The sequence below is a fragment of the Mesoplodon densirostris genome, chromosome 1 (assembly GCF_025265405.1).
Source record: "Mesoplodon densirostris isolate mMesDen1 chromosome 1, mMesDen1 primary haplotype, whole genome shotgun sequence".
In the NCBI taxonomy this organism is placed as follows: domain Eukaryota; kingdom Metazoa; phylum Chordata; class Mammalia; order Artiodactyla; family Ziphiidae; genus Mesoplodon; species Mesoplodon densirostris.
In genome coordinates, this window is record NC_082661.1 from 27,738,703 (window position 1) to 27,765,884 (window position 27,182).

General features: G+C 41.7%; 1 protein-coding gene across 15 annotated transcripts in view; it reads right to left on the reverse strand.

Moving 5' to 3' along the window:
* Positions 1-27,182, reverse strand: part of GBF1 (golgi brefeldin A resistant guanine nucleotide exchange factor 1) — a 125,646-nt gene that overhangs the window by 96,986 nt on the left and 1,478 nt on the right. For 13 of the 15 annotated variants that reach the window (XM_060100403.1, XM_060100326.1, XM_060100356.1 and 10 more), the window contains exons 2-3: positions 13,793-13,901; positions 12,004-12,070 (exon numbers count right to left, since the gene is read on the reverse strand). In XM_060100403.1, coding sequence (XP_059956386.1) covers positions 12,004-12,070; positions 13,793-13,888 — 163 coding nt within the window. In that variant the 5' untranslated portion in view covers positions 13,889-13,901. Of the gene's footprint in view, positions 1-12,003; positions 12,071-13,792; positions 13,902-27,182 lie in introns of those variants that run through there. The other 2 variants (XM_060100304.1, XM_060100420.1) reach the window with 2 other exon arrangements.

The following is a 27,182-nucleotide window of genomic DNA, read 5'->3' on the forward strand; positions in this document are numbered from 1 at the left end:
TAATATATAGCATGGTGACTATAGTTAAAAATAATGTATTATATACTTGAAAGTTGCTAAGAGAATAGATCTTAAATGTTCTTAACACACACACACACACACAAACTGTAATTATGTGAGGTGATGGATGTGTTAACTAACATTATTGTGGTAATCATTTTGCAAAATATACGTGATTCAAATCATCACGCTGTACATCTTAAACTTACATAATGTTATATGTCAATTGTATCTCAATAAAGCTGGGGGGAGAAAAGAGATCTTTAAGTAAATAAAGGAATGAACAGATAGATAAGATAGGGCTCTCTTTACCAGGGCTTTCAAAGTTTTTTTTTTTACCATGACCTACAGAAAGAAATACAGTTTGCACTGTAACCCAGACCATACACGTCTCTAACTGAAAACAAAAGTTTCCCCAAACAATATTTAGCCTTACTATGTGTGACACACTGATACCTTCTATTCTATTCCTCTTAATGCCCACAGCTTGTACCAGAAAGCAAGGAAGTGCTCAAAGGGTTCATATCAAAGGAACTAGTTTGAAGGGGCTCTCACTGATCAAATTTGGAATTACTTGAGCACCAAAATAATCATAAATGAAATTAACTGTAAACACTGAATAAATAAAAATTCACAAGCCCCCCAAAAGGGAGAAAACTTACTTGCCACCGTCAGTGGTCATTATTACACAAACTCCTTACCTGAAAATTGGCAGTTTAAGGGAAAGAATTAAGCATTTTCCTTGCCTTTTCAGGAGAAACTGTGGTTCATCCTCCAGTTTTGAAGGAAAGCTATTCTAGACACTGCCAGCTAATAATGTAGAAAGAATGACAGAACCAGAAAATCATCATTCTGCAAACCCTCTCCCCCCAGTGAAATAAGTGATTCTGGCAAAAATTCACCAGTGGGTGATCATTAGGTAAAAAGATATTAGAGACAGGATATTCACAAGGTGCCAAATTACTACTTCACAGATTATCTACCAATTGCAAAGAGAAAAATAAATTTATTTTACAGTGAGGAGATATGGCAGTCACCACCAGAAGCAAGTAATCAAATTTAACACCACCAACAGTGGGACAACTTGACAGTATGTGCTTCCTGTGGCGACAGAATATGAAGTACACAGTATCATCTATGAAATACTCTTGCCAAAAATGTTTAACCTGAATCAAATTAAGCTTTTAATCCTAACTTCTAGAATAGAAATATATGAGATAGAGTCACAAGTTAAATGACACCACAAGGACACAGACAAACCCAGAATATAGAACATTCTAAAGATAAATGGCCTGGTCTCTTCAAAAAGTCAATGCCAAGAAAAAAAACAATAGGGTGGAGAAAACTGTATTAGATTTTTAAAGTCTAAAGAGGTATAACTACCTAATGAAATGAGAATTCTGCTTGGATTTTGGTTTGTAAAACCAGCTATAGCTATAAAAGGCAGTTTGGGAACAAAAAGGAAATTTTAATACATGGACTGGATATTAGCTAATATTGGTAAATTACTGTTAAGTTTCTTAGGTGTACAATGGTACTATGATTATGTAGGAGAATGTCCTTATTTAGGATACATGCTGAAATACCAACACATCTGCAACTTATTTTCTAATGGTGTATGAAAAATATACACACATATATATTGATAAAGCAAATTATGGCTAAATATTAATAATTTTGACTCAAGGGCTTCCCTGGTGGTGCAGTGGTTGAGAGTCCGCCTGCCGATGCAGGGGACACGGGTTCATGTCCCCGTCCAGGAGGATCCCACATGCCACGGAGCGGCTAGGCCCGTGAGCCATGGCCGCTGAGCCTGCGCGTCCGGAGCCTGTGCTCCGCAACAGGAGAGGCCACAACAGTGAGAGGCCCACGTACCGCAAAAAAAAAAAAAAAAAAAATTTTTACTCAAGTGTGGGACGTAGGTGGTCACTGTTGTATTATTATAATTTTGCTGTGTTTGAAATTTTTCATACTAAAATTTGAGGAAAAAATGCTGTGCAACCCTTTAAAATGATATTACAATTCATTAATAGAATGCAACCTGTAGTCTGAAGATACCACTCTAGCCCACAGTAGGGTAGTCATCATATTATCTTAGCTCTCTGGGACTTCCTTGGTGGTCCAGGGGGTAAGACGCCGTGCTCCCAGTGCAGGGGGCCGGCATTCAATCCCTGGTTGGGAAACTAGATCCTGCATGCATGCCACAACTAAGAGTTCACATGTCACAACTAAGAAGACCTCATGCCACAACTAAGAGTCCTCATGCTGCAACTAAGACCAGGAGCAGCCTAAATAAATAAATAAATAAATAAATAAATAAATAAATAAATAAATATTTTTAAAATAGTGTTATCTTAGCTCTCACTTTATTACCAGTATGGAGGCAGTTTTCTTAAACCTGTGGCCCAAAGAGAAGAATGAACCTTCATGAAAAAGCTCACATGGAATGAGGCTTTCTTATTCTTCAACCCTTTGTCAAGAGTCTCCCAAGTTTTATATTTTTCTGCCAATTAATAACTCGCTTTACTTGAAAAGGAAGAATAATCAGTTGAAAAATTCCTACTAGTGTCAGGAAAACTTCATTTTGTCCCTCTACTTTTAGATGATTTTTCCTAATTCAGGGCCCATCACAGATAACATTAAAGTCCTTTTGATCCTCTTCCTCACCAATTAATGTCCCCAACTACCCTTAGCCACCAGTTCCCAAGCTGCTTTCCAGGACACCTGGAAGCAAGCTACATGGCTGACTGCAGAAAAACCCTTGCTCCCACACTACATCTGGCCCTGTCTTTCCACCAAATCAAATGCCAATTTATTGCCTTCTGATGTACAGTCTATCAGTCCACTTCCTGGACGGCCCCACTTCACACTGGGCCAGAAACCCAAAGCAATAATGTGAGTTCTACAAACGGGCAAGTAATTGCTCAACAAGCGTGGAACAAGGAAAGGTCAGTTGTGATATGTGCACATGTGGCAGCCCTTCACAACTCAAACTACAGTGGTAACAGAAGGCTGGTGTTACAGAAGAGGCATGCACTGAGAAGCCAGCCAACAGGCAGCCAGGAGTGCTTGTCCATCTAAGTCCTTCAGACTTCCAAAGACCAAAGTAAAGAAACAAAGACAAATGCACTCACCCTTTCCATAAACATATCCAATATCATTTTAGAAACTGGGGTGACCAACTCAGCATCTATGAGCATAGAGAGGTGGTTAGAGAAGGTAAAGCTGAGACAAATAACTCTATACTATCTCTCCTAATCAAAACTGCACACTGAATTTCAAACACCTGGCTTCTTCTGAAACCCTCTTGGCACTTGCCCTGAGTTTGAGTGGGTGGAAAAGAAGAAAGGGACTCTGCCTGCCTCCTTGTTAAAAACAAAGCAGCAGCTGGCTTTCCCTCTTTTAACTCATCTGACTGCTGTCATGGCAAGTTGAGCACATACCCAGAGAGAAATTTCAGGCCTCGAGAGGTGGCTGTGCTAAAGAGGACAATGTCAATGAGAGCAATACCGGCAACAAAGACACCCACCACACACCTCACTGTTACCCTGTCCCCCAAACTCTACTAGAAATTACATTCTTTGCTTCTGATTTTGAGAGCCGAGCTATTAAGAATGCCCTTTTTGGGACTTCCCTGAGGGTCCACTGGTTAGGACTCTATGCTTTCACTGCCAAGGGTGCAGGTTCAATCCCTAATAGGGGAACTAAGATCCCACAAGCTGCACAGCACAGCCAGAAAAAGCCCTTTTTTTCACAACTTCCTTTCAGATACAAGTAGTGGAAAATGTGCCAGGAGACTAGTTCTAATGGCTAAGTGTGATTGAGCACTAGGGAGAGAAAAAGGGAGAGCTGGACCAATAAGAAGCCAGAATACACAGAAGTGCTTCTTCTCAAGAAAGTCTTCATTTTATAATCCTGAGGACAAATAAATGTTTAGAAGAACTTCTTGGTTTAGAAGTGTCAAATGAAGAAGGTTCAGATCATTTGGGGAAAGCCCCAGTAAAAAGAAATGACAAAGTTAAGTCATCAAAATACAGGCCTCTGGAAGCCATCTTATTGATATGAATATTCCCTAGGGGAAAAAGAATCACAGTACCTTTATTTTCCCTAACTGTGCTCAAATGCCCGCAAGACTGAGGCTACTCAAGCTACCAAGATTCCAAATTGTCAAAGTCAGCCTGACTCAAATTCAAGTCACACCCTAATGTGCTACTCAACAATCTCCAAACTAATATAGTCATTTATTTTATTATACAACAAGGAACACAAAAAGGGCACAGGAGGGACTTCCCTGGCAGTTCAGTGGTTAAGACTCCACACTTACACTGCGGGGACACAGTGGTCAGGGAACTAAGATCCCACGTGTTGCATAGCGTGGCCAAAAAAAAAAAGAAAAAAGGCACAGGAAAGAGATACTTATATAAGTGTGCCCAACCTTGCCTCTTCTAATACTTAGCCCATTACATAAATTTGTCTGCCAAAGTTTATCATACTTGGTTCTTTCAGCCTCCACTTAGGCCTTGAACAATTCACCAGCTCATTTCCAAGTGGGTCAAAGCTAATGACTCGGGGAATTTCCTGGTGGTCCAGCAGTTAGGACTCTGAGCTTCCACTGCCAGGGGCCCGGGTTCAATCCCTGGTTGGGGAACTAAGATCCCACAAGCCGCAGCACGGCCCAAATCAAAAAAAAGTTAGTGACTCATTCAACCTTCTTCTCATGGCTTCTCATGATGATTAATGATGATATATTGCTTACTCTAGGGAGATGGTAGCTCTAACAGCAATTTTTTTTTCAAATATTACCCTTACTCAATCTTTTTCCTGACAGTGACTACTAAAATCTCTTCACTACACTTTCCCATGTTCCAACTGAAACAGATTAACTTGAGGTATGAGGCACTGGAAGAGTTTTGCTTCAACTTAGAAGGCTATTTCTATGAGGCTTAAGCCAAACAGGTGTTAAGTCATAGTTCCTCCCAGGTTGGTTTTCAGACTCTGTTTAAATGTTCTCTGTAAACCTCTGGAGGTTACATGGATTCAAACCTCCTAGCTCAGATTCTGAATTCACAAAGCTTGAGACAGACAGTACCCTACAGGTGTGTTTGTCCAGGATAAACTATATTTAAATAAACTCCTGATACATCCACTCTCTCCAGGCACCTGCTTCTCCCTCTTAAACTCAAGCACACCATGCCTTGCTGTCCAGGTAAGTACAGTAAAGAAATATCCTATCCCTCAAATATCTTATCCCTCAGAGTTACAATATGCAAACCCACCAGTGTCTTTGGGAATACCTAAACTCTGGCCAGAACAGCTTTACATGAGAAAGCCAAATAAGCAAATATATGAGCTAAATTTTTGTTCATTTGTTTGGCTTATGTGTTAGCAAGGGAAAGAGTGGGAGTAAGAAAAGATGGCAATAGATTTTTCTCATTCACTCTCACCTATTCCATACCTGATAGGGAACCATATGGCACAGAGTAGAGGCTACAAAGGTTAGCCTTGGAATGGTCAGCTAGAGCCACTAGTCTTAAAAACCAGTGGTTACGAGGGCAGGAAGTTTGTTTACCATTATAGATCCAGTGCCTAAGTGCCTAAGCAAAATGTCTAGCACATAGCAGATATTCATTAAATATTGGTCAGAAGCAATTCAACAAGCTAGACCCAGAAGAAATCCAAAACTTGGTGAATGTCAGAAAGAAAAGGTCCAAGCAGCTACAACAGTTCCATAGTTAATACAGGTGCTTATACTGAGCCTCAAGACCATATTAGTCTTATGCTAAATACCCCCAAACCCCATAGGTCCTCAGAATTAAAAAGGCCAGCCAGGGGTTATATCTCCAAAGGCAAACTCACTACCCTCCCCACCACCACCACCCCTGACACACAACACTAAGAGGTCTTCCTCAAGCTCCGGCCTTGAAGGCTTTAAAGTCATTAACAGGTGATTCCCTAAGAGAAGATTCTGTTTGTGATACTTTTAGACTGTTCTTCTCTCTGTGCTTTAAATCAAAAATTTTCTGGAAAAGAATCTCCTTGTAATGATCTAAGTTTGAAGACCAAGGACAAAGGCAGCTTCAATCTTGAGGCAAATGACCACAGCCAAACACCACAAATCACAACTGATTAGAGCCCTGTCCATGAAGTTATACTGAATGAAGGGTACTAAGGCTTGCAAGGACCTGCCTAATCTGGGAACAAAGAGATCAAAGACCAGAGACAATGCTGGCTAGAAGTATTCTTCTAAACTGTCTACTCTGGGGGGACTTCCCTGGCGGTCCAATGTTTAAGACTCCGTGCTTCCATGGCAGGGGGCACGGGTGTGATCCCTGGTTGGGGAACTAAGATCTCACATCCCGTGCTGCGTGGCTAAAAAAATAAAAATAAACTGTCTACTCTCCACAGACCTAAAACCAAGAGCAGTATCAAGTATCCTAATATTTCACTTGCCCTTTCATCCCCCTATCCCATGCCACAGATCTTACCACCCAGTCTAACTGTGAGATTGGAGATAACTCCAATAAGCAAGAGCCCCAACAAGATCTCTAAAAGGATAAAAGGAAATGTGTCTTTGGAATCTAAGCCCATGGTAGGGCTTGGGCAGATGCAAGGGAGAGGCATTTGTCCTTCTGCCCCTAAGGCCAGGACAACCCAGCCCTGCAGGCAGCACAGAGTTAACTACCCACCCGCTTTGAGAAGCACAAAGGTACATCACTGCAACATGCCTAACATTTACATTGCCTCTCTCTGCTCATTAAACAGGTTTTGGTTAAATAATGAACAAACTGTATTACAGACTCCGATGAGAATTCCAAAATTATAAATCAACTGGGAAAGCCCAAAGGGGCAGACAGACAGGGAAGGGGGGAGAAGGATAATATTGACTAATATAAAGGGCGCAGCTTGACAGTGGATATTCCTGCCACACCTGATCAAACACACTCCGTTGGGGGAGGGGAAAGAGAGCAAGAGAGGGGAGATGGGACAAGAGAGCCTGAAATTTGCATCCGGAAAAGATTAAAATGGATTCTTTGGGGATAGAGAAAATACATAATATATATTACTATAAATGCAAAACTGTACTAAAAGCTAACTCAAATGTCAAAGATTACAGCTTGAATAAATTTAAATATAAAAGCCATGTGCTTCTTGAGTTAATGAGAGAGACATAAAAGGACAAACTGGGCTAGGAGGCTGAACAGAGCCTTATGCTGCCTTTGCTGGGCAATGGGTTCAAAGCACAGCAGCAACTATAGTCAGAGGCTTCCCTTCATGGCTCTGAGCCTTGAGAAAGAACTGGCAAATCCCATTACTTTTCCAGTGTACGTTTGCTATTTTTAAAAATTAAGATATAATTCATATGCCATAAAATTCAGCCTTCTAAAGTATACACTTCAATGGTTTTTAGTATATTCACAAAGCTGTACAACCATCATTATTATCTAATTCCAGAACATTTTCATCACCCCAAAAGGAAACCCTATAACCATTAGCAGTTACTCCCCATGCCCACTCCCAGCTCCTGGCAACCACACATCTGCTTTAACTCCTTCAGAATAACCTCCTAAAGGATTCCTAAGAGAATTGAAAGACCAAATGAGGGGCAGGAGTCAAGTCTCACTGGTGGTGAGCTATGGCTTTATCCAAAGTACCAATAAGCAAACTTTGCTCTTAGGCACTCCATACCTTCCAAGTGCAACCCTCTCTTTAGATTTGGTATTAGAATGTTCTATTACTCTAGATGTTACAGAGCATCCAGTTGTCATGCATTTTAGGCAAATACTGACTGCAAATGTAGTCCAGAGACATACCTGTGAGAATAACTGATATGGACTTGCTAAACTTACTAGAGACAGTGAACTTATTTCCTTCACAATGCTCAGATAATGTTCCTGGAGGAGTAGGTAGCGCTTATGTCCGTAAAAGATTCTCTGACTGCTTACAAGAAAAGAGACAAAATCATTTAGGTTGACTGACAATGTCCAATGAACCACCTATTTCCATTAGTAATATTCTTAAACAACCCAGCCAGCAAATAACCTAGAAAACTGCAAATAGAAAGCCTCTGTAAAAAGAGACCAAGCCCGGGCCTCCCTGGTGGCGCAGTGGTTGAGAGTCCGCCTGCCGATGCAGGGGATACGGGTTCGTGCCCCGATCTGGGAGGATCCCATGTGCCGTGGAGCGGCTGGGCCCGTGAGCCATGGCCTCTGGGCCTGCGCATCCGGAGCCTGTGCTCCGCAACGGGAGAGGCCACAGCAGTGAGAGGCCCGCATACCGCAAAAAAAAAAAAGAGAGACCAAGCCCAAGTCATTTTCATGAGTTAAACTGAATAGAGTCTTAGAATTCCTGCCATACTTCCTCCAAACTAAGTGGTACATTCCCAGTCACAAAGCACAGGCAGTCCCTTCAGTCTCTCTCTCCAAGTTCAAAACCCTTTCCCAGCCTCCAACCGTTAACAGGCTTCCAAGAAAGTGGTCCTCCTGACACTGCCAATCAGAAAAATCTGTTTGTTTTGGTAAAAGAAACAAGAAATTGGTCATGGATTGCAGAGTCCAGGACCACAGGGGCAGTTGACCCATAAACCTGTTCCTGGAGGCCAGCACTATGTGGGGGGTCAGAACCAATCAGAAGACCATGAAATGCTCTATTTTGGGTCCACTCTGTTATTTTCTCAGGCAGGTAATATGCTAAAACCCAAGAACAATGGGGCAACCTTGGCAGGCACCATTTCAACACCTGCCACAGCTGTTGGCCCCTGGAAAATACTACAACCTTCTTCCTTGCTCTGAGGGAAAGCCTGGCAACACCCGGCTATGTTCCTAGTACCACTGATAGAACTGGCTCCTCAGCGCATTCTGGTTTTAATAGTTTCAAGCAGAAGATAATCTGGATTCTTAACCCAAAGATGTAAGAAAATTAGGCAGCAGACTCAACTTTGGTAGCTCTTAGATGGTCTAGACTTCAAATCCTGGACTGCACTATTCACCACAGATACAGTCTCTGAACTGAAGTCCTGGGATGTGTCAGAATGGAGAAAACAAGTGTGGGATATGGATTGGATGGCAAGTAGGAAATGTGGCTCTGTCAGGATAGCAGCACCACCTCAGCTCCTCAAGGTCTGCAGCTTGCCCAAAAAGCCTACAAGACTACTCCAGTCTGACCTCAGCCATTTTAAGGTGTCCCCAGCCACTTATAGCAACAATTCCTAGCTGTCTATAAAATGCTTGCCAAAAGTTTCCAAATGTATTAACTTGTTTAATCTCCTAACTCTCTTAGAAAGACAATATTCTGAACTCTGACCCACCAAAAAGAGTTGTAAATATCTACTCACTACGTTTTCTTTTTAATTGGGATGTGTACGCTTTATTGAAAAGTTGAAAAGATCTGGCAGCAGCATGGATGCAACTAGAGATTATCATACTAAGTGAAGTAAGTCAGAAAGAGAAAGACAAATAACATATGGTATCACTTGTATGTGGAGTCTAAAATATGACACAAATTAACCTACCTAAGAAGCAGAAACAGACTCACAGAACAGACCTGTGGTTTCAGGGTGTGGGGGGAGGGGAGAGATGGAGTGGGAGTTGGGAGTTAGTAAATGCAAACTATTACATATAGAATGGATGAACAACAAGGTCTTACTGTACAGTACAGCACAGAGAACTATATTCAGTATCCTGGGATAAACCATAATGGAAAAGAATATAAAAAAGAATGTATACATGTATAACCGAGTCACTTTGCTGTACAGCAGAAATTAACACAACATTGTAAATCAACCATACTTCAATTAAAAAAAAAAATTCTGTGCAAGCCACCAACTTTCTAAAGCAGCCAAATCACTTACAGTACAGGCCATAAAATGGGAACATGCCACCTAGTTGCATTAGCCCTGCTAACCAGCTAACAACAACCACCTCTATACTACTTGATCGCTCTTGGCTAATACTGCCAACACTTTTTTTTTTTTTTGCGGTACGCGGGCCTCTCACTGTTGTGGCCTCTCCCGTTGTGGAGCACAGGCTCTGGATGCGCAGGCTCAGCTGCCATGGCTCACGGGCCCAGCCGCTCCGTGGCACGTGGGATCCTCCCGGACCGGGCCACAAACCCGTGTCCCCTGCATCGGCAGGCGGACTCTCAACCACTGCGCCACCAGGAAAGCCCGCCAACACTTTTTAACTGAGTAGAATTTGCTCCTTTAAAGAAACATGTAGAGAATCCTTAGATAACTTCTGCCCATGTTTAGGAAAGTAAAAAGGAATTTTTCTCCAGATATTCTCCTATTGATACATTTCTCATGAAAGGAAAAATTTATTTGTTCATCTATTATTTATTTAATTTTCAAAAGCTTTAAAAACTATTTCATTTGTGGTCTTAGATATGTTACTAGCTAAAACCATTCCAGGGTTATACACTGCAAAAGCCCTTTATAGTCAACAGAGGAACACGGCTCGGAGGCTTTCCCTTTAGGTCTACGTATACCCCCTTGAAAAACCTGAAGTGTTGAGACTTGCCTCCTCCCTTGACATGTTTTTATACATAATATAAGGCACTTCCTGTGTACCTTTCTCCTCTAACTGTAAGAACAGAAGCAATGCAGAACAGGGCACTAAACCAGGCATCAAGGGCCTGAATTCTGATGGAAACTCTGATGGAGTTTTGACTCTGCTTCTTAGGATCAGTGTGACCTCAGCTAAATCACTTAAAATATCTCTGGGCTTCAACTTCATTCATAAAAAGGAGACAATATCTAACATGCCTCCCCAACAGGGTTGTGTAAAAGTTCAATAAGGTATGGTAACTAGACTTACCATGGTGATCGTTTTGAAATGTACAGAAATATCAAATCACAATGTTGTATAACAGGAACTAATATAGTATTATAGGTCAATTCTATTTCAAAAACAAACAACTCACAGAAAAAGAGATCAGGTTTGTGATTACTAGAGGCAGGGGGTGGGGGAAGGAGGAACTGGATGAAAGCAGCCAAAAAGTACAAACTTCCAGTTACAAGATAAGTAAGTACTAGGAATGTAATGTACAACATTATAAATATAATTAACACAGCTGTATGTTATATACGAAAGTTGTTAAGAGAGTAAATCCTAAGAGTTTTACATCACAAGGAAAAAAAATTTTTTTTTCTATTTCTTTAATTTTGAATCTATATGAGATGATAGATGTTCACTAAACTTACTGTGGTAATCATTTCATAATGTATGTAAGTCAAAGCATATGTACACCTTAAACTTACAGAGTGCTGTATGTCAATTACATCTCAATGAAACTAGAAGAAAAAGTGAAGTTCCCCATACAAAAAATAAATGAATAAATAAGTGAAAAAAAGTTCAATACAGTAATAAATGTGAAAGTGGCTTTGAAAATTCTAAACACATGAATATTATGTAACATAATTATGATTAGGAAAACAGGGGCAGAGTGTGTGACACAAAAGATTCTGGGAACAAGAGAAGACTAAAAGATCTGCATGACAGAGAGCTAAGGCCTTAAAACCAACAATGATTTTCTGTAATAAAAGGGTTTTGCTGCAAGTATTAAAAACTTCACTTGTGCCACCAACTTCCTATCTTATGGAGTACGTAAGTTAGAGAAAGAAAGTAGTTAAAGCAAAACAAAACAAACCCCAAAAATAGCCAAAAATAACTTATTTATAACTCAAGCAATGAAGGAAGTTTATAATTGTATGAACGCTGATTCCCCACTAAAATGGGACACTCTACTAGGAACTCTAGGAAGGATCAGCAATAAAGTAAACCAGAGCAAACTACACCCATGGGCCAAACCTGGCCTGCAGCCTGTTTTTTAAAAGAAAATTTTATTTATCCCTCATTCATTTAAGTATTATCTGAGTCTGCATTTGAGCTACAATGGCAGAGTTGAGTAGCTGCACAGTTGCTACAGCCTGCAAAGCCTAAAATATTTATTATATAGTCTTTTAGGCAAAAAGTCTGTCCACCCCTGCAATAAATCAAACACACTTACCTGTCACATTGTTTAAAACCTCCTTTAGATGACTGAAACTATGCAGCAGAGGATCCCGTTCTTCATCCTGTAACACATAAATTAAAAAAAAAAAAAATTCATTATCAGGCTAAGAGGAAAGAGGAAATAAAGGACAGATCAAGAGCTCTTTCTCTGAAGCCAACCAGAAAATTCAGTTTTCCTTCTGAAGAAAAGAAAGTTAGCTATAGTTCATTTTTCCAGTTCCCTAATCTCTTATCTCATAGAAGTACTCTGGGCTTACCTAAAACAGTACATCCTGAAATACTAAACTTAATCTACACCGTGACCACAGCACTCAAGCTACCATAGATTGCTAGGTCCTTTATATGTGCTATGGTCTGAATGTTTGTGTCCCCTCAAAACTGCTACATTGGGAACTCCCTGGCGACTTCCCAGTGGTTAAGACTCTGTGCTTCCACTTCAGGGGGTGCAGGTTTGATCCCTGGTTGGGGAACTAAGATCCCACATGCCACATGGCGCAGCCACACACACAAAAAAAGAACTTCTGTGTTGAAATCCTAAGGTGGTTGATTAGGTCATGAGGGCAGATTCCTCATGAATGGAATTAATGCCCTTTATACAAGAGGCCCAAGAGTGCTCCCTTGCCCTTCTACCATGTGAGGATACGACGAGAAGTCTGAGACCCAGAAGAAGTCCCCCACCCGAGCATGCTGACATCCTGATCTTGAACTTCCAGCCCCCAGAAATAAATATCTGTTGTTTAAAGAAAAAAAAAAACCTGTTGTTTATAAGCTACCCAGTCTTTGGTATTTGGTTTTGGTTGGAGCATCCCAAACAGACTGAGACATACAGACTAAGATGTATGTATTATTCTATCTTCTCTCTTTCTTCATAGTCATTATAATCACACATATTCATTTCTAAGACGTTCCTGACTCCACTCGTACTTCTAATATAATCCACTTTTTGTGTGTGTGTGTGTGTGCTGTACACGGGCCTCTCACTGTTGTGGCCTCTCCCGTTGCGGAGCACAGGCTCCGGACGCGCAGGCTCAGCGGCCATGGCTCACGGGCCCAGCCGCTCCGCGGCATGTGGGATCTTCCCAGACCGGGGCACAAACCCGTGTCCCCTGCATCGGCAGGTGGACTCTCAACCACTGCGCCACCAGGGAAGCCCTACAATCCACTTTTATAAATGAACATAAGAAATTTCTAAACACACATATACATATTCACCAAGTTGGAAATGTCTAAACTTGATTTTACAATTGTACCAAAAACTGTCTTACACGACTGTACAAAAAATATCCTTGAACATACAAATGCAATAAAGAAAGTCAGCTTTACAACAGGTAACCTTACTCATCTGATTGGCAAGATATTGGTCTGCTCTATATAAGAAAAGTTGCTGAATTCCCAAGGAGTACCATTACCAAGCCATACTCCATGTATCAATAACTAAACTAACTGAAATGAATTTGATAGCTAATTATAGTTCCTGGGAATTAGAAGATAAGGAATCTTTCTGACATTTTTAGGCACATTAAAAAGATCTCAAGTGTTAGCTTAAGTTGTTTATGAAAACAGCTAGAGAAAAATGGTATCATCTTTTGGCTTCCAGAGAAAAAAACGCAGCTTATAAATTTGACTCTAGTTGAAATAAAACAAAAGGGTCCTCAAAACCCTTCTGAAAAACGCTGAATTCCTACTATTATCATTATTACCAGGAAGTTGATTACTGTTTTAACCACGCACCAGATCCCCTACAGCAACTCAGTGACCAGGTTCTCTACCCACTGCCCACTTACCAGTGGAGTATGGGTGCTCCATCGCGCATTTCGTTTGATGGCCCCAACCACAATGCTAATTTCCCCTTGAATGATGTAAATATTTTTATCCACCATCCTGGCAAACCTACTGAAACAGTGAAGAGAAAAGTCAGTTAATATTTGGTTACCCAAGAGCATACCCATGCTTAAATCAGTAACTGATAAGGTCAGAACTACGATTTAACTTTTCAGTACCAAGATTTCCCACCTGTAATACTAAGATGGGATGAAGCCCTTCTTATGTGATGAATCCAACTACCTGGCTCTTCTAGAGGTCTCTGCAAGTTCAAGATACAACTCAAAAAGCATCACACCAGAAACTTTTCAAAGGCACCTCAACAATCTCTAACAAGCATGTTAAATTCTTCAAAGTCAATTGTCCCCCAAATCTCTCCTACGAATCATATAGATATGCAGATACATCCATGTTGCTAGTTTGTTAAAGAAATATTTCAGATCTTCCTTTTGTTCTTCCTTTTTTATCAACTCAATAAATAATGAAGGTTTAAGTTAAAAGAAAAGAATGAAGGCTATTAGAAAAATAGCCCTGGTTTGGAACCACAGTTACAATGTCAATTTATAGACTGCATCCATTCTGCCAAGTCAGCTCCAGAAAATTGGACAGTGGCAGTGATGCAACCTTTGAAAAGTTCTGAAAAGTCAAGTTCACTTGCTTATAGCAGGAAATCGCTAATAAGCAGACTGAAAAGTAGACTCTTCTTGGCATAGAGAAAACCCTAGGAGCATGTAAAATCAACCTAATCACTTCCCATTGTTTAGAAATCCTCCTGAGAAAAGATAAAATTTTTAAAAATGAAAGGGATAGAAAGCAGGGTAGGGCTTCCCTGGTGGCGCAGTGGTTGAGAGTCCGCCTGCCGATGCAGGGGACGCGGGTTCGTGCCCCAGTCCGGGAAGATCCCACATGCTGCGGAGCGGCTGGGCCCGTGAGCCGTGGCCGCTGAGCCTGCGCAGCCGGAGCCTGTGCTCCACGACGGGAGAGGCCGCAACAGTGAGAGGCCCGCGTGCCGCAAAAAAAAAAAAAAAAAAAAAAAGAAAGCAGGGTAGGGGAGACATACAGTTAGACAAACATTTATATCAGGCTCAAGGAAAATTAAAACAGTAAGGCTAACAGAGTAAGGAAAGGAATTCCAAAAATATTTACTTAATAAGCACCTACTATGCATAAGGCATCTTTCAGAGTTCTAAGGATACAAAGCAAATAAGACATGGAAAGAGCTTCAGGCATACTGTGGAATGAAAAAAAAATTGTAATGCATGACTTTATGTTGCCAACTAGTAAAAACCAACCAACCAACCCACCTTACATAAAATACTAGATTTTTGTTTTCAAAAATATACAGTATTTAACATACAGTAAGATATAAAGAGAATATAACAACCAGTATCCAGATTAAGAACAGTACAACTCAAATCTCTGTGTGTCCTCCTTAATTACATCCCTCTTTCATCTATAGGTCCCACTATTCTTTTTTTTTTATAAATTTGTTTACTTATTTATTTATTTTTTTTGGCTGCGTTGGGTCTTTGTCACTGCACACGGGCTTTTCTCTAGTTGCGGCAAGTGGCGCCTACTCTTCGTTGTGGTGTGCAGGCTTCTCACTGGGTGGCTTCTCTTGTTGCAGAGCACAGGCTCTAGGCACGCGAGCTTCAGTAGTTGTGGCAGTCAGGCTCAGCAGTTGTGGCTCGCGGGCTCTAGAGCGCAGGCTCAATAGTTGTGGCACACAGGCTTAGTTGCTCTGCAGCATGTGGGATCTTCCCGGACCAGGGCCTGAACCTGTGTCCCCTGCATTGGCAGGCGGATTCTTAACCACTGCGCCACCAGAGAAGCCCTGGTCCCACTACTCTTAATCTGATGTTTATTAAACTTTTATGTTGCTTTATACTTTTACTTCATTGATATGTATCTCTAGACAATATGTATCATTCTGCATATTTTTATATTTTGTATAATTAATATCATTTTGTATGTATTCTTCTGCAATTTGCCCTTTTCCCTTGAAACATTATGTTTGTGAGTCATCTACGTTGTTAAGTATACTTAATGTATTTTGTACAGGCATATAGAGCGATACAAAAACACAGAATAAAAGGTCTGGGCAGATGTACCCCAAACTCAACAACCATAGTTATCTCTAGAGAAGGTACTATGAAATCAGGATGTAATCAGAGGATACTTAGCCTTATCTATGTTTTAATTTTTTACAAGGAGAACATATTACTGTACCATCAATATTATTAAAAATTAATAATTATGAAAGAAATGAGATACGATTTCTGCCCTTGAGACATTTATAGAGTTCAGCAGGATCTAAAAGAAAACTGAGCCAGAGATATGGAGGGAAAAAAAGCACCCTGCAAGTAGCTCTATTTGCATATTTTTTACACAAGAAAGTGAGAAGAATGAAAACCACTATGATAAAGGAAAAAAGAACTGGTACAAATTTTGTCCAGGCCCATAACACCTCTCCCAATCTACAAGGGAACCCAACAAAAGACAACACTTATTTTAAAGACAATTTAAAGAAACAACTAGGTTACTCTCAGAAGACTAAATGCTCTAGACACACAACAATGTTCTCTTCAATGAATAGATAAGAATCAATGATGAGAGCATACCACAAAGAGGAGGAGAACCAAGAAGTAGAAGAAAGATAAACAAATTCGAAAATAAAGTATCAGGGGCTTCCCTGGTGGCGCAGTGGTTGAGAGTCCGCCTGCCAATGCAGGGGACACGGGCTCGTGCCCCAGTCCGGGAAGATCCCACATGCCGCGGAGTGGCTAGGCCCATGAGCCACGGCCGCTGAGCCTGCACGTCCGGAGCCTGTGCTCCGCAACGGGAGAGGCCACAACAGTGAGAGGCCCGCGTACCGCAAAAAAAAAAAAAAAAAAAAAAAAGTATCAGAAAAGAAAAGATAAAATCTCTAGTATCTCTCCTTCCTTAAATTATTTAGGCAAGATGAATATGCTCTAGATCTCTGGATTTTTTTTTAACACGTTACATTTTATTTTATTTATTTATTTTTATATATTTATTTTGGCTGCGTCGGGTCTTAGTTGCAGCACGCGAGATCTTCGTTGCAGCACGCATGATCTTTTGTTGTGGCGTGCAGGCTTCGCTCTAGTTGTGACACGCAGGCTCTACAGCACGTGGGCTCTGTAGTTTGCGGCACACAGGCTCTCTAGTTGAGGCGTGCAGGCTCAGTAGTTAAGGCACACAGATTTAGCTGCCCTGTGGCGTGTGGGATCCTAGTTCCCCAACCAGGGATCAAACACATGTCTCCTGCACTGGAAGGCAGATTCTTCACCACTGGACCACCAGGGAAGTTCCTGGAAGGTTTTTTTAAGAAACTCCTAACAACACGGGGAGGGGGAAGGGTAAGCTGGGACAAAGTGAGAGAGTGGCATGGACTTATATATACTACCAAATGTAAAATAGGTAGCTAGTGGGAAGCAGCCACATAGCACAAGGAGATCAGTTCGGTGCTTTGTGACCTCCTAGAGGGGTGGGATAGGGAGAGTGGGAGAGAGACGCAAGAGGGAGGAGATATGGGATATATGTATATGTATAGCTGATTCACTTTGTTATAAAGCAGAAACTAACACACCGTTGTAAAGCAATTATACTCCAATAAAGATGTTAAGGGACTTCCCTGGTGGCGCAGAGGTTGGGAGTCCGCCTACCATCGCAGGGGACACATTGCAGGGCGTGTTCGAGTCCTGGTCTGGGAAGATCCCACATGCCACGGAGCAACTAAGCCCGTGCGCCACAACTACTGAGCTGCGTGCCACAACTACTGAAGCCCACACGCCTAGAGCCTGTGTTCCGCAGCAAGAGAAGCCACTGCAATGAGAAGCCCGCGTACCGCAAGGAAGAGTAGCCCCCGCTCGCTGCAACTAGAGAAAGCCCGTGCAGCAATGAAGACCCAACACAGCCAAAAATTAATTAATTAATTATTTTTAAAAAAAGAAAGAAACTCCTAAGAGAGGTTGCCTCCAGAGAAAGGAACTGGGAAACAGTGGTGAGAGGAAGACTTATTTTTCTCTGCATATTCTTTTGTACTTTTTGAATTCTGTGTCACATACATATATTACCTATTTTTAAATTTTAATTAATGGATTTTTTTTAATGAACAGGCACTACCGAAAAGTAGTTGTATTATTCCATGTATAAATGATTAAGAGCAGCAATCAAAGTTAATTAACTAACAAACATTTATTTCAGTCAACCAGATATTACTTAGCACATGCTAAGCAAAATGCTAGACAGAGTCATACAGAATTGTCCCTACCCACCCATAAGAAATTTATAATCTAGTAGATTAAACACATACATCTACACACAAACCCATACATATCTCCAATACATAAGTGATACACAGTGTCACAGTAGTGAAGCAAAGAAAATTATTTCTGGCAGAGGGCCCAGGAAAGGCAAATGAAAGACAGGATTCAAACAGTCAAAAACACAAGGAGAGAATGGCAAGAGTAAAGGCTTATTGGTAGGAAAATGCAGTATGTATTTAGGGGGTCATGATTATTCCAGACTTGTTGGAACATTATTCCTAGGAGAATAATAGCGTGTAAAGCTAGAAAAGCAATTTGCAGGGTGAGCGTATCATGGAGGGCTTTCAACATATATAGTACATATACAGACTACCTATCATTGTAAAAAATACTTTGGGGGGCCTGGAGGGGGCCATTATAAAATAAGAATATTTAATTTCTCTTTTTTTTTTTTGGCCACGCTGCGTGGCATGTGGGATCTTAGTTTCCCAACCAGGAATCGAACCCGCGCCCCCTGCAGTGGAAGTCCAGAGTCTTAACCACTGGACCACCGGGGAAGTCCGTTTAATTTCTCTTTTAAAGAACTAAGAGAATGAGGGCTTCCCTGGTGGCGCAGTGGTTGAGAGTCCGCCTGCCGATGCAGGGGACACGGGTTTGTTCCCTGGTCCGGGAGGATCCCACATGCCACGGAGCGGCTAGGCCCGTGGGCCATGGCTGCTGAGCCTGCGCATCCGGAGCCTGTGCTCCGCAGCGGGAGAGGCCACAACAGTGAGAGGCCCGCATACCGCAAAAAAAAAAAAAAAAAAAGAACTAAGAGAATGAGAGAAAACACCTATACTGAGAACAACACAGCAACAAGTGAATAACAACAACACTACACTACAAATTGCAAACAAAAGTGTCAACAGGACTTAACTGAGACCTAATAGGATCTACATGCTATCTGGAAGGCTTTCTGGAGGAAATAAATTTTGAACTGGGATACTAACTGAAATAATCAACCTAACACTCAATCAAAATTCATTAGGCATCAAAAGCTAACAATTTTCTAAGATAGCAAAGATCTAAGCAAAAAAAATCATTGTCTTAAGTTTCTTAGTAAAAAAGAAACATCTCAGGAATAAAGAGGAATTATTTTCAAGGACTATGCAGAGTTGCCTAATCTCCCTCCAAGCCTCTGAGCATGTCTCCTCACCCAAGAATCTCCCAAGGGAATTTGCCCTTGATGCTCAAATGGGAAGCTCCGATGAACCACTTGCTGTCTGGTAGCCAATGGCCTAGAGCCCCTTGCCATAAGGTCACAAAGGCCAGCAGAGACCTCATGAGTAGAGTAGAGAAGAACTTAAAAGTTTACCTTTTATCAGAAATAATATGAGAAGGAACGACCAAATACACACCAATGAATATCCCCCAGCCAAATAAGCTAGTGGCTTATCTGCTCAGAGACTGTGAGCAACATATATTCTTTGAAAGCACGATCTGTTTAAAGCTGGGCCTATAGGATTACAATGGTGCTTTGTGGCATCCCATAACTGGCAACTCCCTCTAGATCTAAACAAAAGCAGGAGAAACAGAAACAATAAATTGGATCCTTCACAGAATACCAAAAATTCTCTTTAGAATGAGTTAAAGACTTAAATGTAAAAAAGCAAAACCTAAAAACTTTTAGAATATAAGAGGGTGTTCCCTGGTGGTCTAGTGGTTAGGATTTAGCGCTTTCACTGCCGTGGTTCGGGTTTAAACCCTGGTTGGGGAACTGAGATCCCACAAGCCACGTGGCGTGGCCAAAAAAATATATGAGAGTATTTTTATAATCTCAGCATAGGGGAGACGTACCTAAATAGGAAACAAAGAGCAGAACCCATTAAAAAAATTGGTAAATTAAACCATGTTAAAATTAAAGACATTTATTCAAAAGACACCATAAAAAAGAGGAAAAGATAAATCACAAACTGGGAGAAAATATATGTAACACATATAATAAAGAAGCAAAGAAGAATGGATAAAGAAGATGTGGTACATATATACAATGGAATATTACTCAGCCATAAAAAGGAATGAAATTGGGTCATTTGTAGAGACATGGATGGACCTAGAGACTGTCATACAGAGTGAAGTAAGTCAGAAAGAGAAAAACAAATATCGTATATTAACGCATATATGTGGAATCTGAAAAAAATGGTATAGACGATCTTATTTACAAAGCAGAAATAGAGACACAGACATAGAGAAAAAAACGTATGGATACCAAGGGGGAAAGGGGCTGGGGGTTGGGAGGCAGGGATGAGCTGGAAGATTGGGATTGCCATATATACATTGTTGATACTATGTATCAAATAGATAACTTCTGAGAACCTACTGTATAGTACAGAGAACTCTATCAATGCTCTGTGGTGACCTAAATGGGAAGGAAATCCAAAAAGAGGGGATATGTGTATACGTATAGCTAATTCACTTTGCTGTACAGTAGAAACTAACACAATATTGTAAAGCAACTATAATCCAATAAAAATTTTTAAAAAAAGAAGCAGATTCCATAATATAACTGCTACAAAACTATAAGGATAGACATATAAACCCTCCCCAAAACTGGCAACAGACATGAACAGGCATTTCCCAGAATAAGGAAAATACAAACAGTAAATATATATATGAAAAGATTATGAGCTTCATTAATAGTCAATAAAATTACAAAATAAGATTATAATGAGAAACCATTTTACCTCCAAAATAGCACAAAATTTTAATTTGACAATACCAAAAGTTGGTAAAAATACAGACCAAGTGGCTGTTGAGTCTGTAAATTGATGCAACTCATTTGGATAACAATTTGGCATTATCTTGCAAAGTTGAAGAACTTCACATGCTATACCTCAGCAATTCCACTGCTAAGACTATACCCCAGGGAAATGCACAAAAAATTTACAACAGTTGGCTAAGGGGAGGGGAGATGTGACTAATAGGGAAGGGCATAACCGCTGCCCCTGTTTTGGTAATGTTCTGGGTTTTTGGGGGTTTTTTTTTTCGGTACGCGGGCCTCTCACTGCCGTGGCCTCTCCCGTTGCGGAGCACAGGCTCCGGACGCGCAGGCTCAGCGGCCATGGCTCACGAGTCCAGCCGCTCCGCGGCATGTGGGATCTTCCCAGACCGGGGCACGAACCCGCGTCCCCTGCATCGGCAGGTCCAACGACTGCGCCACCAGGGAAGCCCGGTAATGTTCTGTTTTTAAGCTGGGTTGGGGACACTGATGTCCCTTATATGCTGTATAAACCCAAACCCCTACTCATTCCATCCAAAAGTCAATGAGAGAATCAGAATACCACAGTGGTATTCCTGACTGTTATTACCTATATGATCTTAGCCAAGTTTCTTAGCCTCTCTGATTCCCAGTTTACAGTTCTGCATTGCATAATGGAGACAGTACCTCCTCACCCATTTGTTGTAAGGCCTGGCATGCTATTAGGAATATTAAAACCCAAAAAAAGGTTGGCTGTTATTATGATAATGCCTGCTCTGTTAAGTCTTCCCTGGCTAACCCACTCCCCCAGAGAGTATTAGTACTCCTTTTTTGTCACCCCATGGCACAGTACATACCTTTATTTAAACATATCTTATACTCACTTATAATTATTTATTTAATCTGTCTCTCCCATGAGTCTATGAGCATCTCAGAAAGAGACCATAATTTATCACCTTTTTATCCCCAATGCCTAACATATAGTAAGAAAAATGATAAATACTGAATGAACAAATGAATAACTTAAAGAATATCAAGACTGACTCTTCGGTATTGGTGCAGCTCACATCCACCTCTTGTGAGAACAATTACTTCATAGAAGACAAGGACTCTGAGCCAGGCAGGCAAACCTTCTTTCTGTATCCCATGTTTGTTTCTGTACTAGAAGTTACAAATCTTCCATATTAGCCACTCTATGGACAAAAAGAACCCACATTTATTTATCCACCAGTCAAATCATAATGCTTCTGTTTTCACATGTATCTTCCTGAAGTCTCCTCATATGCTATTTGCATGTTCACATTTCTTCTGTGAAATATACAATTCTTTATGTAATTGTCCATTCTTCACATATGTATATATGTGTCTTATTTTCTTTGGTTCTAAATAGGTCATTAGTAGACCATTAAGTTATTTTTTTCTTCATTGCTTAAAAGTTGTCCTTATTCAATTAGAAATTAGATTCTCCAAAGGCAAAGACTCAGGTTTTTTTTCTTTTTCATGGTGCTTTGATGTCTAATACAGAGCTATGTAAACCACGAAAACCCTGATGGGCTTTCTGAGAGGGCAGAAGGTACCAGGGAGCTGAACAACCATCAGCTGGCCCTTCTGAGGTTTATTTTCACTCTATCTCTCAAACATCCCAGAGAAGCACCAAAGACGCCGAGTTTTTAAGGTTTCCAGAGCTAGCCAAGGAACGCGCCATAGTTCCTGTGTTTTGTTGAGAGTGACACAAAATTACTAAACTAGTAAACAACTTGCTGGACTCAAGAAATTTACTCAAAGGGTAGAGGTAAGAGAAAATCAAACCAAGAAAAAAGCTGGTGCCCTGACAGGATACAACTGGAAAATTCTCCCAACCTGATAATCAGGTGACCAGGTACCTCAGCTCTGCCACTCTCCCTACTCCCTCTATGGAGATTCTGATGTTATCCCAAGAATTATATGCAAGGTGAGCTACTGAGATAAGCTCAAAGTTGTCCAAAGATGCCGTTTCTGCCAGCTTGGAGATGAAAAATGAAACAAGACATCTTTCCCCCACTCATCTTTTAACCACTCAGGGCACCCAACATGACAACTAATGGTGAAAGTTGGCAGAGTAGAACAAAGGTTAAAAAGTGAGCCTGGTGGGCTTCCCTGATGGCGCAGTGGTTAAGAATCCGCCTGCCAATGCAGGGGACACGGGTTCAAGCCCTGGTCCAGAAAGATTCCACATGCCGCAGAGCAACTAAGCCCGTGTGCCACAACTACTTAGCCTATGCTCTAGAGCCCATGAGCTACAACTACTGAGCCCACACACCGCAACTATTGAAGCCCACATGCCTAGAGCCCGTGCTCTGCAACAAGAGAGGCCACCGCAATGAGAAGCCCGTGCACTGCAAAGAAGAGCAGCCCCCGTTCGCTCCAACTAGAGAAAGCCTGGGGGCAGCAACGAAGACCCAACGCAGCCATAAATAAATAAATAAATCTATTTTTTTTTTTAAAGTGAGCCTGGGGACTTCCCTCATGGCCCAGTAGTTAAGAATCCGCCTTCCAATTCAGGGAACATGGGTTCGATTCCTGGTCGGGGAACTAAGATCCCACATGCTGCAGGGCAACTAAGCCCATGTGCTCTAGAGCCTGCGTGCCACAACTGGAGAGCCCGTGCGCCACAATGAGAGAGCCTGTGCACTGCAACTACTGAGCCTGCACACTCTGCAGCCTACATGCCAAAATTAGAGAGAAGCCTGCACACAATGAAGAGCCCGCGCACCGCAACGAAAGAGCCTACGTGCTGCAACTAAGACCCAACACAGCTAAATAAATAAATAAATAAATAAATAAATAAATAAATAAATAAAAAGAACACCCCCATATCGTTCTCTAAAAAAAAGAAGTGAGTCTGGAGGACTTCCCTGGTGGCGCAGTGGTTAAGAATCCACCTGTGGGCTTCCCTGGTGGTGCAGTGGTTAAGAATCTGCCTGCCAATGCAGGGGACACAAGTTCGAGCCCTGGTCCAGGAAGATCCCACGTGGCACGGAGCAACTAAGCCCGTGCACCAGAACTACTGAGCCTGTGCTCTAGAGTCCGCAAGCCACAACTACTAGGCCCTCATGCCACAACTACTGAAGTCCGTGCGCCTAGAGCCCATGCTCCGCAATGAGAAGCCTACACACTGCAACAAGGAGTAGCCCCCCACTCGCCGCAGCTAGAGAAAGCCCGCATGCAGCAACAAAGACCCAACGAAGCCATAAATAAATAAATAAATAAATAAAAAGGAAAAAAAAAGTGAGTCTGTATGATTATACGTAAAGAATTGCAGTGATTACGTCTCATAAGGCCTGCCCGTTTTGTATATCAGGGGTCATCCTCCACTGTCATCAGGCAGAATCTAGTCCACAGACATACATTTTTCCTCCTGTAAAAGGTTTTTAAATAATTTAACTAGTTGCCAACGGTTTAAAACACAATGATCTGAATTCCCAGTTTCTCTTGAAAAATAGGAAGAATGGTCATACTGTGCCCACATTCCAGTACACTACAGTCACTACTACATCCTAATACATTCCCTCCTGGCTCACTTCCCTCATTTACATTACCTGCCTGATACTCAGGCATTTGAGCTTGTAATCCCTGCTTTATTTACATGATGGCAACAAATCATTACTTCCACGATCACATCCACTGCAACTGGGGCTCCAAATCACCACAGTACCCTATTACATTTTCATTTAATTAAACAACTGCTGTGGAACATACTGAAATACAGAAAAAGAGGAACAATAAAAGCTAAACACCTGCCAATTACATTTACAAAGCTCTTGCAGCCAGAGATAAAATGAACCTCCCTTTCTCCCTTCAACTCAACTCCACAATTACCCCAACAGCAGAATCACTCTAATTAGTCACCTTGAACCACAGGGACAGACTGTGATCAATCAACAGAAGTGGTGTAAATAGCCTAGGCTGATCCTTCCAGTGAGTACTGTATAAATACAATGGGTCTCCTCAAAAGCAGGAGCTGCGTCTTTTTCCTCTCCAGCTGCTCACACTAGCCAGTCTAAGTACCCTACCAATGAAGTTATTATCTAAAAGTAGCAATCATTCTGCCTTCTGGAACATGGGGAAGTGAACTAGTAGTGTAACTCTGAGAACTTCGAGTTCAACTGGGATTGGTGCCCAGCTACCCATGAGGAGATGTGCCTACAACCTGAGTTCCGACTGTGCCAATGAGCATCAATGTCAAGGTTAGAACATACTGTCTACCGCCACCTTTAAAAAGAAGCTAAAAAAAAAAAAAAGAAGCTCAAATACAAGTCTTGAAGGAAAAACAAATTTTCTGATCTGGGATGGGGGCTGGGAGTAAAGAACTATTCCTATCCAGAAAATGACTTTTTAAAGTAAGAAAAGGTAAAATCTTGTTGCCTCACTTAACCTCCAGGCCCAACTGAAAAGATGCTGAACTGGTCACACTATTTACCCAAAGACTAGACTGCCTATTATGCAAAGCATTATCAACTCAACAGGGCTCAACAGGGCATATCAACCCAGATGAGAAAGGCAGACCCATCAAACCTGGATACTTCCTGAGGTGACTATGTCATTTCATTAGCCATTCTAAATTACTTTTTTGGAAATTCTACAATATAGATCAGCAAGTTAAAATGCAAACAGTTTCCTATACCATTTCCACCTCACTTATTTTATTTATTTACTTACTTTCTTATTTATTTATTTATTTATGGTTGTGTTGGGTCTTCGATGCTGCGCACGGGCTCTCTCTAGTTGCAGCGAGCAGAGGCTCTTCTTCGTTGCGGTGCACAGGCCTCTCGTCGTGTGGCCTCTCTTGTTAAAGAGCACAGGCTCTAGGCACGCGGGTTTCATTAGTTACAGCACTCAGGCTCAGTAGTTGCAGCACGCAGGCCCTAGACTGTGCAGGCTTCAGTAGTTGTGGTGCGTGGGCTCAGCAACTATGGCTTGCGTGCTCTACAGTGCAGGCTCAGCAGTTGTGGCCCATGGGCTTAGCCGCTCCACAGCATGTGGGATCTTCCTGGACTAGGGATCAAACCTGTGTCCCCTGCACTGGCAGGCGGATTCTCAACCACTGCACCACCAGGGAAGTCCCACCCCACTTATTTTAAATCAGTAAGTATCAATACAGCAACATAAATGTCCATAAACAGATGAATGGATAAAGAAGATGTGGTACATATATACAATGGAATATTACTCAGCCATAAAAAGCAACAAAATTGGGTCATTTGCAGAGACGTGGATGGACCTAGAGACTATCATACAGAGTGAAGTAAGTCAGAAAGAGAAAAACAAATATCGTATATTAACACATATATGTGGAATCTAGAAAAATGGTACAGATGAACCTATTTGCAAGGCAGGAATAGAGACACAGATGTAGAGAACTAATGTGTGGACACGGGGTGGGGGAAGGGGGGTGGGATGAATTGGGAGATTGGGATTGACATATATGCACTACCATGTGTAAAAGAGATAGCTAGTGGGAACCTGCTGTACAGCGCAGGGAGCTCAGTTGGGTGCTCTGTCTTGACCTAGATGGGTGGGATGGGGGGGTGGGAGGGAGGCCCAAGAGGGAGGGGATATATGTATACATATAGCTGATTCACTTCCTTGTACAGCAGAAACTAACACAACACTGTAGAGCAACTATACCCCAATTTAAAAATATATATATATAAACAATGCTATCTCCCCTACCAACGTGTGCGCGCACACACACACACACACACACACACACACACTTTCAGGAGAGCAGAGTTTAGTCACTCTAGAACCTAGATAGTTTTCCCTTCTAACACAATGAGGTTTTGATCCTCCTTATTACTAGCTCACCATGCAAAGGTCCTGACTGCCAGGGCTAGAATCAGGCCACAAGTCAGGATCACATACTAAAACTAATCCTAAGGGGGCTTCCCTGGTGGTGTAGTGGTTAAGAGTCTGCCTGCCAATGCAGGGGACATGGGTTCAAGCTCTGGCCCAGGAAGATCCCACATGCTGCGGAGCAACTAAGTCCGTGCGCCACAACTACTGAGGCTGCACTCTACAGCCCACGAGCCACAACTACTGAGCCCACGTGCCGCAACTACTGAAGCCTGTGAGCCTAGAGCCTGTGCTCCACAGCAAGAGAAGCCACCGCAATGAGAAGCCCGCGCACCGCAACAAAGAGTAGCCCCCGCTCGCCACAGCTAGAGAAAAGCCCACGCACAACAAAGACCCAGTGCAGCCAAAAATAAAATAAATAGGCACAGGTAACACTTATTGAGTGTCCACTACATGCTGAAAAGCATTTAGGTTGACATGCTCTAGCTAGAC